The sequence below is a fragment of the Silurus meridionalis genome, chromosome 16, assembly GCF_014805685.1.
Source record: "Silurus meridionalis isolate SWU-2019-XX chromosome 16, ASM1480568v1, whole genome shotgun sequence".
In the NCBI taxonomy this organism is placed as follows: domain Eukaryota; kingdom Metazoa; phylum Chordata; class Actinopteri; order Siluriformes; family Siluridae; genus Silurus; species Silurus meridionalis.
In genome coordinates this window covers 5,045,380-5,060,322 of record NC_060899.1, presented here as the reverse complement: position 1 = coordinate 5,060,322, position 14,943 = coordinate 5,045,380, and the positions used below count along the sequence as shown (strand labels likewise).

Below are 14,943 nucleotides of genomic sequence, written 5' to 3'. Positions count from 1 at the left end.
ACGTTCACCCTGCTGGCTTCTTTTTTTATTTGGGCTTATTGAACACATTGCATAGTCTAAACAAATCAAATAAAAAAATCACAATAAAATACTTAATTTAAATGTATTTTCGCGCTTATGATTAGAGAGGCGCGCTCCCGTGCGTGTATGCGCGCGATGGAAGGGGGGGGGACGCGGATGCGCGCACTGCGCCTCGGCGAAATCCTTCCTTCCTTCCTGCGCTCGCTTGTGTGCGCGTGTGTGTATATGTATGAGTCTGTGCGCGTGTGTGTGCGTGCGAGCGCGCGCGGCATCGCCCATCTGCAGCATGGACACAGAGCTGTAAAATGGCACGATTAGGAACCAAACGGCGGAAAAGTCGGGGTTTATCGAGTCTTAAAACGCGATGCGCGTCTTTAAAATGAGCCGAAGGGGATGCAAGTAAGAGCAAGAGACCTCATTCACACCGGACTCATTTATCCGGAGAATATTTGTCTTCTTTTTTTCTTGCATGTTTTTTTTTCCCCCGCATTGATTGCCTGTTTTAATAATAATAATAATAATAATAATAATAATAATAATAATAATAATAATAAACGGTGCCTGCTCCAGCCTAGTGCATGGTGTTGTGTGATTCTGTTGGAGATGACATGATGCAGCATGATGCACTGCAGCTTCGCCTCTCACTTTCGGCTTTCACGAGTGCACGAGCCCGGGATCTGAATGCATTCCATTCTCTGGAGACTAAAAATGACTAATTTGTACCAGTTCAGTGAGAAATTTCATTAACACACAAAATGCAACCTGAAAGAATTCCACAGGGAATGGAAGCGTATGTATTCTGACAATATTATGCAAGCTCACTTTTTTTTTTAGGTTGGGGAGGTACATATTTTTGCATGCAGGTTGTACTGTATATATGCAAAATGTGGCTGCATTGTGATACCTGCTGTTATCAGCGGCACTGTGTTCTATGAAGATGTCTAATGCAGTCAGGACAGGTCAAGCTCTTTTAAGCACACTCATGAATACATACGTATATAGTGTATATATATTTTCACACGCACACACACACACACACACACACAGGGACTGGAAGGATAGAGGTGTAGAGGTGCAGGAGTTGGGGGGGGGGTGACAGTCCAGACTGCTCATTTCAGCATCTTTCAATGTAATTATGCAGTCAGAGACTCCACCTGGCTCTATTAGAGCTCATGCTTGATCATCTGTAAACGATGGACGCATAAAAAGGTTGATGACAGCATCCCGTTTGCTTGTCGTCCTCGTCTGGGTGGATGATCAGGATCACTGCAGCACCGACAAGCGCAGAGGAACAGCCACTTGGAAGATCCTACAAATGATCCCGTTGTGTGTTCCCAGGGTGTTTCGAGGTACTCTAAGTTCTCCTATTACAGTTCCACATAGTTATGTTCCATAGTAGAGGTGTGGGTCAGTGGACAAGCTTGACAGGTGTTTATCATCATATGATGGCTTCATATTTTTTTTTTATTTTTTATATTTAATCATCAAATTCAAAAGGTTTAGTCGCACCTTCAAATTCGAAAAGGTACCTTTTGTACCTTTAGGATGTAGGTTGTGCAACGTCATAGAAACAAACACCTGAAAACTCATTTGGTCCATTTTAAAAGGTCTTCATTTGCAGGTAAAATCTAACTAAAGCATACAGAACATAAAAATACAACCTCAAAGCATATAATTGAGTAGCTTTTATATGGTGAGAGTGTATTCTAAAGGTTATATTGGTATTTTATTAAAATTGTTGTGGAGATGTTAGATGTTAAACAATGTTTTATAAGTTTTCATATATTTTTTTTTAGGGTTCCACAGCAATGACCCAAATTCTTTTCATCATACTTTACCTCAATGTTTACCTCAATTTGTTTTACTCCAATGTTTACTTCAATCTGTATTCATGTTTATATACAAGGTATTTAAGATGTTTGTCACCAGTGTGGTGGTAATTTCAGGACTTGTGTTTTGACCTTAAGGCCTTTGGTACCCTTGAGGATGAGGTTTATACGAGGTTGTACTTGTACAGCGCTTATTACTGACTGTGTTTGTTCTTTTCCTAAAAGTGACCTTTTATTTTAGTGGATCCATCTCTAACAGCATTTTATTAGTAGGTGTATTATTTTTCGATCCAAGCTGAATTGAATAGCAAAGCAGGCTAATCACACACACACACACACACACACACACACACACACACACACACACACACACACACACACACACACACACTTCCCCGCATCTTGTTTCCTCACCTTGACTCGGAATAGAAAGCACCCATATATTCAGCGACACTTGAACCGCTGCTGCTAATGCAAGCCGGGAGCGGCTCAAATCCAATTCTCCTGTAGGGCACTCAGAGAGCGATTAGGTTTACGGTGCATAATTGAGCCCAGAAAGCAGTGATGCAGCTTTACCCAGAAGAATATTGATCTTGCATGGAGATAAAAGCAAACACGCAAACGTCCCAGCAGAGCTTTTGGTCCAAAAGCTCAAAGTGCATCCGTCAGAGCCATGTGCGAGCTTTATAGGCTTAGTAAGTGTACACATTTATGGATTCAAGTATATACCTAATTTGCTCTAGGGGTCAGTCGAGTCAGTGCAACACAGAACTATCAAATATACATAACACATTCTGCTATCAAAATACACACAGGATGGCATAAACACAAAAAAACCCTACGTTGAACATTATAGTGTATTGATATAATATTAATTAATTAATTAAAATGTATGATTTTAAATCATTTACAAAAGTAATCCCAATATCAAAAAAAGTGGTTTAATGCTGCATTAATGTAGTAAAACTAGCTCTTATCAACCAGCGATCTTTATCAGAAAAGCTAGAACCAGAAATACTCCTTAATATATTGTAAAATTTACATGTACAGCCTTCAGCAGACACATTTTTCCAAAGCAACAACTGTGGCGGGGATTTTGAATTGTTTGAACTGTAGCTTTGAGAACATACTCAGATTAAAAAACATTCATAAAACATAAATAAAAAACATACTCAGGGATTAAAACACCACAAAAAAATGAAGCAAAACGTTTTTTTAATCATGGAAACAAGAACAATGTGATGCTAATAAGTTCCAGAGTCAAAGTTGTTGGTTTTTTCTTTGTTAATGGCACTGAAATGACCTTTCAACTTGAACATTTCGATAATATGGCTTCATTTTCTGTTCGAACTGGTTTACACCTTAATTGGGGGATGTGGAATGCTGGTGCAGGAATCTAAAAATATTATTTGTTTAGAACAAAACAAAATGGAAAGTGGTGCCTCAGTGGTTATGATGTCGGACCTCTGATTAAAGGATCCCCCATAATGGATTTGCTAAATATTTCTTGAATTTGAATTCTACCCTGTATGGAAAATATCATCAGTATATTTAGATTTAAACATAAAAACAGTTGAGAGCTGATTCATTCTTGATATGATAAATATGATCAGGGTTTTACTTTTGGAGGAATCAACTGGGGTGAGTAAAAACATTTTCAGAAATTTTTCTACAACAACAAAAAAAACCCCAGTACTTTGTATTCCCAGAAACAATTATTTTTGGCACTACAGAAAAAAATGGTTCTTTTAGGAACAATTTATTTTAGGATCTTTGAGGAGCATCTTCTAAGGCATTGCTGTGAAAAAACTCTTTTTGATTCCTCCTGGCATTTCTACTGAAGAATGTACACAAAATGTATGGCATTTTGTATCTGTTTTATTAGTTGGGTTAGCTTAGCAGTGTAGCTCCAGCGTTATGAAAAGTAATTGCTTACAAACATGTGGATAAGACTAACCTGATGGTATGGTGACATCACTTAATAGTTAATACCTAACCATTGGTTTAGTTCATGCCAATAAATAAAAGACATCTGAAGTGGTTATATTATGATTCATAATAGTACTACAAAATCTGCTAAATTGGTCATATCTCATATAGTGGACTCACTGAACCATAGCCTTTTTGGGGTTCTATTGCAGTATAAGTACATCAGATGGTTTGACTGAAATCCAAATACTGGTTTTGCCTTTGGTGTGCGGTAAACCAGTCAATGAGCCATGCTGTATATCATTATAAAGCCTATTTCGATAACTAAAGCATTGATCTGTGACTGAAATCTTTAATTAGACCCTTTAAAAGGCCTTCAGCTCTGTTAAGGTTTTACAGTACATTCTGGAGATGAATAAAGGTTGCCTCCCACTCTGTGCCTGGCACTACCAATTCTTGATTCCAGGGCAACCAATAAACCACTGCTGTAATGGAGAAAAACAAGTAACGAACTTCAGCTCTAGAACCTTGACAAAATAAATAAAAGTCCTAACAATAGACTATAGTTAGCATGAGATGAAAACAAGATTAAGGTGTTAGATTCGAATGACTAATTCGCTAGAAAGGATAGGCACCCAAATCTAAAAAGAAATTCGGAGAAAGGGCATTTGAGAATATGCCACAATAAATTGTGCTATTTTAAGGCTTCTTAATAACAGACTCTTGAGAACCTGTAAAGTTGGAAAAAATACGGTTGTCCAGTGGAAAAACCAGTCTAAGCTTGTTTTCATCTGTTTTTTTTCTAGGCAATCGTGGATCCTCTTCTGAGATGTGAGAAGGTCAAAGACTTACGTGCACTCTTCCCCTACCTGTCGTTCATATATTCTTCACATCATGACGGTTGCTACAAGTGACCACATAGATGAAGCTGCGGCTCATCCAGGCCAACCTCAGGACACGTACGACCCAGAACCAGACCACGAGTCCTGTGAGCGAGTGGTCATTAACATCTCAGGTCTGCGATTTGAGACACAGCTTAAGACACTGTCTCAGTTCCCTGATACTTTACTTGGGGACCCCAAAAAGAGGATGCGCTATTTTGATCCGCTAAGGAATGAGTACTTTTTTGACCGGAACCGACCCAGCTTCGACGCTATCCTTTATTATTATCAGTCTGGCGGACGGCTACGGCGGCCAGTGAACGTCACTTTGGATATCTTCTCTGAGGAGATCCGCTTCTACGAGCTTGGAGAGGAAGCCATCGAGATTTTCAGAGAGGATGAAGGCTTCATCAAAGAGGAAGAGAAGCTGCTGCCGGAGAACGAGTTTCAAAGGCAGGTGTGGTTGTTGTTCGAGTATCCTGAAAGCTCTGGTCCAGCCCGGATTATTGCCATTATATCGGTTATGGTCATCTTGATTTCAATTGTCAGCTTCTGCCTAGAGACCCTACCTATTTTTCGCAATGAGGACATGGAAAAGCACAAATCCTACAACAGCGACTCCAACTCCACAACAACCTATACCTCCACCTACTTCACTGACCCCTTTTTCATCTTGGAGACACTCTGCATCATCTGGTTCTCCTTCGAGTTCCTCGTCCGTTTCTTTGCCTGTCCGAGTAAGGCAGGCTTTTTTGTGAACATCATGAACATCATTGACATTGTTGCTATCATTCCATATTTCATCACACTGGGGACCGAACTGGCCGAAAGTCCAGAAGATGGTCAACAGGGTCAACAGGCCATGAGTTTAGCAATTCTTAGAGTGATACGATTGGTGCGGGTCTTCAGGATCTTCAAGCTCTCACGTCACTCCAAAGGTCTTCAGATTCTAGGTCAGACTCTCAAGGCAAGCATGCGAGAACTGGGGCTTCTTATCTTCTTCCTTTTCATCGGAGTAATCCTCTTTTCCAGTGCCGTGTACTTTGCCGAAGCAGACGAGCCAGACTCGCAGTTCGTCAGCATTCCTGATGCTTTCTGGTGGGCAGTAGTATCTATGACCACTGTAGGATATGGAGACATGGTTCCGACCACCATCGGGGGTAAAATTGTTGGTTCGCTGTGTGCTATCGCCGGTGTCCTGACCATCGCTCTTCCAGTCCCTGTCATCGTGTCCAATTTTAACTACTTCTACCACAGAGAGACAGAAGGAGAGGAGCAAGCACAATACCTCAATGTGACCAGCGTCCCTAAGATTGACTCTACAGAAGACCTGAAAAAGAGCCGAAGCGTCTCCAGCATGAGCAAATCCGACTACATGGAGATCCAGGAGGCTGTCAACAACAGCAACGAGGATTTCCCTGAGGAGAATCTCAAAACGGGCAATTGCACACTTACTAACACCAACTATGTCAACATCACCAAGATGCTCACCGACGTATAGCTGGATATCTCTTGCTAGCAAAGGACACATCGGAGACCGAATAAGAGGTTTGTTCATGTTACTATGGCTTCAGGATGCTGACGATCAAAGAAATTGCACTTAAGGTGGCTGATGATCAACAGATCTTTTGGAGAGTTGAATGTGAAAAAAAAAAAAAAACATTTCCAGTTTTACTGGATATAAGAGGAATCTATGCCTGCTAACCACGCCCATCACCAGAACCTTAACTGTTCACCAACTTCAGCAGGAATACCCATCACTTATTTAGACCATTCCATCATCTCTGCTTGTAGCCAAAATCGTAGCCAAAATCACTAGAAATGCTAGCTGAGGTAGCATAGGGGACCATTGCTAAACTGCCAACAAGAAGAGGACCTTCCTGTTCATGGAAAAACAAACAAAGTGGAGAACACACTAAAAGCATACTGCCAGCCACTGCAGCATTCCACATGTAATGTATGTAATGTAACATTCCTCTCCGCCAGCCGCGAAATAATAAACGTGTACAGTCGGTTAAAAAAAATCAAGGCAAAATACCAAGAGCTGGGATTATTTCATCATCTATCAAACACTACCCTTGTCATATTTAAAATCTCACAGTAACACCGTAACAATTGCCACAATAACGCTATTAATAAACATTAGCTAAGGGATTACTGTTTAATAAGACTTGAGGAAATAAATCCAAGTGGCACAACTCTGACTTTTTTTACCTGACTGTATGCGTGTGGTAACGGACTAAACGTGTCTGATTGCAATATATTTCTTTACGCCATTGTTGTTTATTATTTATGCACTTTACTTTGTATTTCAAGAAAATAATGAGGTTTTTTTATTATTATTATTTTTATTTTCTCTTTCACGTTCACACTTTCTCTAGCAGGGTTTGTAGCTTGGATAGTTTGGATGTAAATGGAATAATATTCAGTGGGGTCATGGTTTGGGTAACAGACAACCAAAGTGAAGTGTGTGTGTGTGTGTGTGTGTGTGTGTGTGTGTATATATATATATATATATATATATATATATATATATATATATATATATATATATATATATATATATATTAGGGCTGTCAAAATGTATAAAGTGTTAACGCAAATTCAATTTGGATGTGGTAAAAGGGACTTATATCCCTATTCCCCAGACCAAAAAACTGCCATGGTGCACACAACCGGCAATTAAAACCGTCCGTGTGGAAACATCGCAAAAGTTCCATTTGGTGTCCTGATGATTTACATAATTTAAAACTCTAAAATTACTATAAAACATTTCTATGAATATTTTGTCTTCATGCTCTATGTTGAGTATAGTTTCACTAATAATAAACATACATTTAAATCAAGCATCTATATTTGTCCATGCTCATGTTGATTACAGTTGATTAGAGAGAAAAAACTTGAAAAGTATTGATTGAAGGTAAAACAGATAAAAATGTGCGATTAAGTTGTGATTAATCATAAGTTAGCTTACGACAATCGTGCGACTAATCGCGATAAAATATTTTAATCGAGGGATGGCCCTAATATATATATATATATATATATGTATGTATGTGTGTGTGTGTGTGTGTGTGTGTGTGTGTGTGTGTGTGTGTGTGTGTGTGTGCACCTACACACCCTTTTTCACCAAAAGAGGGTCAGGTTGTGTTATTCTTTGATGTTTTGTATTTCTGTATATGCCGGGGCTGTATTCAAGTTAAAAGACTATAATTAGTGTCATAATCCTAATATGAACACTTCTACACTACAAAGCCTATAATGCAAACCCTATGGTTCAGTCCACCAAATGTACTAAAACTATTATTTAAATTCGATGTAATACACATTAGTCACTGCTTGTATCGCTATGTGTAGAGCTACAAATATTACCCTATCAGTATCTCTAGCTGTAGTTGGATATAGTGCTGGAGTGGGCATGACCTGAAGAGAAGGATTTCTTTGGTTTGAAAGGACGGTCCCACTATATTTCAGCATGCAAAATTTCTTGCTGTGACTAGGCTGCAACTAGATAAGGACATCAAGGTTCATCAGGGTTACAACAGACATCTGTTCCTGTACACAGCGACACAAATGCCTACCAGGCAGCTTTGCGGAATTGATGGTGTTTTATAGCAGTGTTGAACAGAACAAAACGCTGTGACGGCACTATAATCATCACTTCCCCCAGCTTGTTTCTTTCTGAAGAGGTCACACCATGACCTTTAAATCTTCTGTCGATCTCATGACTTCACATGAATTTATAAACCCACAGGTCAAAGTTTAGCTACGGTCAGGCTACTTTTTTTGTTCCGTTGGCTCCCATTCATAAGAATGTAAACACTGGAAAAGTAAACCATGTGCAAAGATGCCATTCAAAAGATTCGATTTTTCTTTACACCTTCAAAATAGTTTTTTGAGCCACAACAAGTGAGTGCCAAATGATCTGCTAAATATCAGCTGCTTTAAATATATATCATGTAGCTATTATCAGCTGAACACATTTTGGTAAAAAAAAAAAAAAGTCAGCAAGAAGGCTTAAAATAGTTTCTGAAACTTCTACATTAAAAGACTCTGTATTCGGAAGTGCAATGGTGTAATGGACACATAGTAGAGACAGGTAAATTGTCTGATCTATAGTGTGACAACATAACGTTGACTGTTATTTAAACAATACCTCAGAATCCAGCACTGAGGAATCACGAGGACATGAAAAAAATTGGACCAAAATCGCCTTCTTTCGCTAAGCAAACTAGCTCATTTAATCTTTCAGTCACAACTTGTATCATGTGACATCATTGGTAGTCATTATAAGCACACAAAAATAATGAACCCGGCTTTAGCTAGCTTACGAATGACTAACTAGTGGCGCACTTGCCTAGCTACATAATACTGTCTAGCAGCTCCTGCTTCAATATGGGAATGTTAGTTAGCTGTGCTAGCTAACATTAGGTAGGTATTTAAACCAGCTTCAACGTTGATTTAAATTATATATGCAATATTTTACGTCGAAGTAAGTCCCACAAGTCCCACAACAAAGGCTAGCAGAAGTCCTACAAACAGAGGCTAGCTCTGATGCCACTGATTGACTAATAGAGAACGTTATGAGAATCACCTCAGCACTTAGCATAGCGCTGATAAAAGAGGGCCGGGTGTGTAGTTTTTGCATCTTTCTTAAATACAGGTCACCAAAGAGATAACTCACTGCCACATATGACCTAAGTTTTTTTTTGTTTTTTTTTTGTTTGTTTGTTTGTTTGTTTTTCCATATATCTAATTTTCATTCTTCTCACAAAAATGTCAGATGCTGGTGAAACCTGTATGGAAAAAAAACACTGACCATGCTTGCTCAAGACATCTTTTATACGTATAAAGATAGGATATATTAGTGCATGCGTGGTTAAAAGAACATTCCCTGTAGCATGCATGAGGTATGAAAAAAAACCTACTTATCTCACGAATATAGTAATAAGTATTCCTATCACTATCGGTATCTATGAGTATTTTCTCTGTGAGATGAACAGTATGTGCAATATAGGAATAATCTGTGCCGTAATCTTTCTAATTATGTTATTTTAAAGTTGTGTGTGTTTTTTTAAAGGTTTGTATGACATCATGTTTGAATGTATTGGAGTTGCTTGTGACACTTTCAGGGTCTCGCTGCAGGAAGGTTGTCTGATTCTAAGTTAGCACATGCGACATTCAAGGACATTCTGTAGAGTTTTTCTTTCTTTCTTTCTTTCTTTCTTTCTTTCTTTCTTTCTTTCTTTCTTTCTATCTTTCTATCTTTCTTTCTTTCTTTCTTTCTTTCTTTACAAAGCCATGCACTACATTTGATCCCCAATGTGAGACAAAACCACAACAATCTGAGCAAAACGTAGCACAAAGAAGTTGTATGCAATATTCGCTAGAAAACTGCCCCAGTTCTTAAGCCAGCCTTGCAAATTCACAAAATTCCTCAACACACCCTCTCAAAATAAAATAAATTCCACTACAAAGATCTTAACCCTTGTCTCAAATCGCATACTAGGACACAATTGTTATGTAATCCTCAGACAGCCAGATGCAAATGCAGGTCAAGGATTTTTTATTAACGAATAAGCAACACAATGATGTTAAAGTGAAAAACTGAACAAGATCGAGAACCAGAAATATAACCACGAAACTAAAGGTTTGCTACACACTGCAAAAGAGTAATGACAGGTCATGTGGCATGCAGGGGTTGGGTAATGCAGCTATTGTGAAGATTTCAGCATAATCGTAACTTATGATGCTTAAAGGTCAGTACATGTTGCACAGGCATATATTTGTACATGATATTAAGTTAATATTAAATTTGATGGCTGCAACAAGTCTCAAAAAAGTTGCGACAGGGCAACAAGTGTTATTAAGATGAAACAGTTAAAGAAATATTTAGCAATTAACCGGTCAGTAAGAAGATATTTTTTATTAGGCAAAGTTGCTCAGAAGTAAATATGGGCAGAGCTTCAAATATTACAGAGCTCTGTAAATATGGGCAGAGCTTCACCAAACTGTGAAAAACTGTACAAATTGTGGAACAATTTTAGAATAATTTTGCTCAACAGAAAATTGCAAAACTGTTCAATATCTCATTATTTACATAAAATCAATCAAAAAGTTCATTCACATTGGATGCACATGATCTTCGGGCCCTTAGGCGGCCCTGCATTTAAAACAGTCATGATTCTGTGTTGAAAAATTACTGCATCAGCTCATTAACACCTCCAGAACAATTGGAGCTTAATAAAAATAAAAATAAAACAAAGGACACCCGGAACTTTTAAGCAGCTAGAATCCCATATCAGACACATATGGGACAAAATTCCTCTCCAAAACTTCAGCAACTGGTCTCCTCAGTTCCCAGATGTATACGGACAGAAGTGGTAATGATATACAGTGGTAACATGGCCCTGTCCCAACTTTTTAAAAACCTGCTGCAGCCACCAAATTCAGAAAGGCCTTGTTTTATTCTCAGTTTAAACATTTGACTTATGAGATTTGCAAATCATTGCATTCTGTTTTTATAAAAATTTTGCCATGTACCAAATTATTTGGAATTGGGGTTACACAAATTATTCAATCAAAACCATGAATCAGGAAATAAATGGCAGGCGATGTTGTGTTAACTGCCACTTGATTTTCAACAGTATTCAATATTGGAACTGCTTTTTATATTTTCTATGCATATTAGCATGCTTTTTTTTGACATTTTTAACATTCTTTTAAAGACAACGATGACATTTCTACCTGTCAGGGTTGATTGGGGTGAAAATGGCAAATGTACAATAAATATTTGGATTATAATATTGAATTTAAGGTCTGGCTCCACCCTATTGTTCTTTCGTTGAACCAGGAAGACTTATATTTTAACTGAACAAAATACTTTTTTGTTTATTTTGTTCCATTTCCCATTTGTTCTCTTAGATCAAATTATGAACTATTTTATGAACCAACTTCAATTAGTTCCGAATGAGTACCGGTCATGTTCAGTCTCAATGCCAAGGCTCTTTTAGTCACTCTAACTAATGACGAGCACCATTACAGCTGCCAAAGTGGTCAAATGTTTCACACCGGTGGGATTCAAGTGAAAAAATCAGTACATAGATGTGAACATCAGCGATTAGTTAAATAATATGTTTGAAAACCCTGATTTCTTTTCCTTCAAAAACCAAACGTCCCACATTTGTACAAAAGTGTGCGATTTGAGACACAATCAGGCTACGGATTCCAAATCAGAGCTGCCACTGTTTTAATGAAAGACTTATTTTGTGCTGTAACACAATGACAACCTTCTTGTAAAGCATGTTCATTTGATAAGTTGTGAATGCTGTTGTTTTATTTTGTGAAAGACTGATGAGGGTATCAGGTGGAACCTGGGGTTCCCATACAGTATGTAACTATCATATTATGTAGGGTGAGGGGTGCAGTCAGTGTTTCAGTTCATCCTGAAGGTGATCTTACATTTAAACCCATGTATAGCATATCTTCATGGAGCTGGCTCTGTGTACAGGGGCATTGTTGTGTTGAAACAGGTTTCTAAAACCTTTGTAGTGGATATATAGATGGATGGATAAATGGATAAATGGATGGATGGATGGATGGATGGATGGATGAATGGATGGATGGATCAATGCATGGACAAACAGACAGACAGACTGATTTGTGGAAGCTCAGTGGTTAATGCTCTAGATTATTGAATGAAAGGCCAGGGGTTTAAGCCTCAGTATTGCCAAGCTGCCACTCATGGGGCCCCTGAGCAAGGACCTGTACCCAAACTGCTCCAGGGGTGCTGTATCATGGCTGACCCTGGGCTCTGACCCAAGCTCCAACATCTCTGGCATACGTGAAAAAAGAATTTCACTGTGCTGTAAAGTAAATGTGAAACAATACAGCTCCTAGATAGATTATATGGAAACCAAAGGCTCCACATGCTGATAGTCTCTATATAGTTTCCCCTCGTCCTCTCACCAGTCTTTCCACTTCAACTATTCCTCTATGGTTCTTCCTCTGCACATTTCTTCCTGAATGTAACTTCAGGGGTGAATGCATGCAATTTTTTTTTGTTATTTGGTTTATTTCTTGCGCTTTGCTTCGCATCGTAACTGTAACGGGGAAAAAACGATGCTAGTTTCTAATGCCGAATAACAACACAAACACGCATTATTAGTCATGTGACCTACAAGAGTCCTATAGTGAATATTAATCAACTGCTTCAAGGAGATGAGTGTTCTAATGTACTTTTCAATAACCTGTTTGCTTTATACACAAGCGCATTACTATCTGATATACAGCTATAATCTTCATATGATATAGTTATAATACCCATGAGATTTAAAGTGAGATGTTACAAATCTAAATGCTTTTTTTTTTTTTTAAATGGTCAGCCTCAATGCCAAGCTTCAGTGTAATGATTGCTCTTACGTACTTACATTTTACAATCGAAATGTACTCCAAGCACAAACGGCCGAAGATTAAAAAGCCGATATTTTAACAAAAGCTTCACCTCTTCATGCAATGTACAGCACACTGATGAGAGATCGGATAAAGGATTTATTTCACACCCTGTTAGTTAATATGATAGTTTAGGATATAAAAAATATTTATTCGATGTAAATGAACCACAATGTAATTGATCACAGGGGTGTTTAAAGTTTGCCAATTTTTTTTTTTTTATTATTTGTACTGGGCTAACTATTAATCTGTCAGATTAGCATCATGTAAGCTGCATGGACTGGGTTTTATTTTTTTCTTTTGGTTTAATTTCATGTACAATACTTTGTAGGATTTCAAAAAGAAAAAAGGAAAGAAGTAAAGGACTAATTCTGTTCTAAAATGTGCGCACTTTAACACTGGACTATGTATTAAAAAACTTCATCTGAAATGCATCTTATCCTTCCAAATAATTATACTATAAGGATTAGTATTGATGATGATGGTGTCAATAATGATGAATATTATAATAACACCAATAATATAAATTCATGATACAATTAGCTGACTGTTCTGCTTTTTGTCTTTTGTATGACTTGTCCTTCCATGACACAGTATGTACACTATGTGTACCAAAATTATGTGGAAACCACTCCCATCACTCCCATATGTGCTAGTTAAACATCCTATTCCCAATTATGGAATGCACCACTCTTCTGGGAAGGCTTGCCAATAGATTTTGTGTTGTAGTAGGAATTTGTGATCATTCAACTAGAAAAGTAAAATAGTGGGGTTAGGTGCTCATGTTTTTGAGGAGGCTTGAGGTTTAGCTCGTTCCAACACATAGTTGCTCATTCCAGTTGTGGTCAGAGCTCTGTGCAGGACACTCGAGATCTTCAGACATCATGTCATCACAAAGCTCGCCTGGGATGCATTGTCATGCTGGATGGAATAGGTTTGAGCTCTTAGTTCAATGAGGACACTTCCAGTTTGAAGAACATCCACATATGGGTGTGAAGGTTAGATGTCTATAAAACAAACTTTATAAAGTGTAGGTCAAGTTAGTGAAGTTACATTGATATTGCTCAGATAATACTCACCGAGCTCATGTATCTTTTCAAGTATCTTAATTTAGATTCAAGTAGTACAATTAATAATACATTATCTAATTTAGAAGTAGCTAAGATGATTAGTAGTTGAAAGGATCGAGGTGAGGGTATTGTTAACTTACCCAGAAGGCATTGCTGCAGTGTGGTGCAGTTTTATGTAGTTACATTTCAGCCCAAAGTGTTGATTGTGAATTTACGAGAAACATTCAAAAACAAATGCAATAAAAAGGAAGAAAATTTAAAACAAAGAAAGTGCTTTGTTTTTATTTGCTAGTGAGATTTGGATTTATATGTAAAACGAATTGAGAAGGTCAGTACATGGTGTGTAAAATCATGTGCGATTTTAGTTTGTTTCTAAGTTCCATCAAGCTACGTTCGATATTTTCAGGACCAATATAATTTCATACATTTAATCCTTTCAAGATAAACATTTTTTATTTGATCTTTATCTTTATTTTATTTTATATATATAATGTAATCCCACTCCAAAAATGCTCATTTAAGTATACAGTACTGTGCTGAATTAACATTTCACTTCATTTTATAATTCATAATAATATTTGTATTAATAAATTTTATTATTTCAACATAAAACGCCATAAAAACAATTCAATAAGTTTTTTGGTCTATCATGCTATCCGTGAGAGACCGGGAAAATCAGCCAAACAAATTAGTTATGTGGCAAATGCAATTTAGCATGAAACCGGGGGCGCAAGATTCGAACCGCAGTAAAGCGGGGGATTA

The 14,943-nt window shown here is 37.7% G+C and overlaps 1 protein-coding gene across 2 annotated transcripts; it reads left to right on the top strand.

The window, feature by feature from the left end:
* Positions 1-267: 267 nt before the first annotated feature.
* kcna2b (potassium voltage-gated channel, shaker-related subfamily, member 2b) lies at positions 268-7,149 on the top strand. Of its 2 annotated transcripts, XM_046869994.1 has the most exons (3): positions 268-420; positions 1,163-1,370; positions 4,586-7,149. In XM_046869994.1, the coding sequence occupies exon 3, from the start codon at positions 4,674-4,676 to the stop codon at positions 6,159-6,161; it is 1,488 nt and encodes a 495-aa protein (XP_046725950.1). In that variant the 5' UTR covers positions 268-420; positions 1,163-1,370; positions 4,586-4,673; the 3' UTR covers positions 6,162-7,149. The 2 variants fall into 2 exon arrangements, with proteins under 2 accessions (XP_046725950.1, XP_046725951.1); XM_046869995.1 differs by lacking the exon at positions 1,163-1,370.
* Positions 7,150-14,943: the final 7,794 nt, after the last annotated feature.

Coding starts and splice junctions, on each gene's coding strand:
- kcna2b (XM_046869995.1), top strand. CDS start 4,674: ATGACGGTTGCTACAAGTGACCACATAGATGAAGCTGCGGCTCATCCA.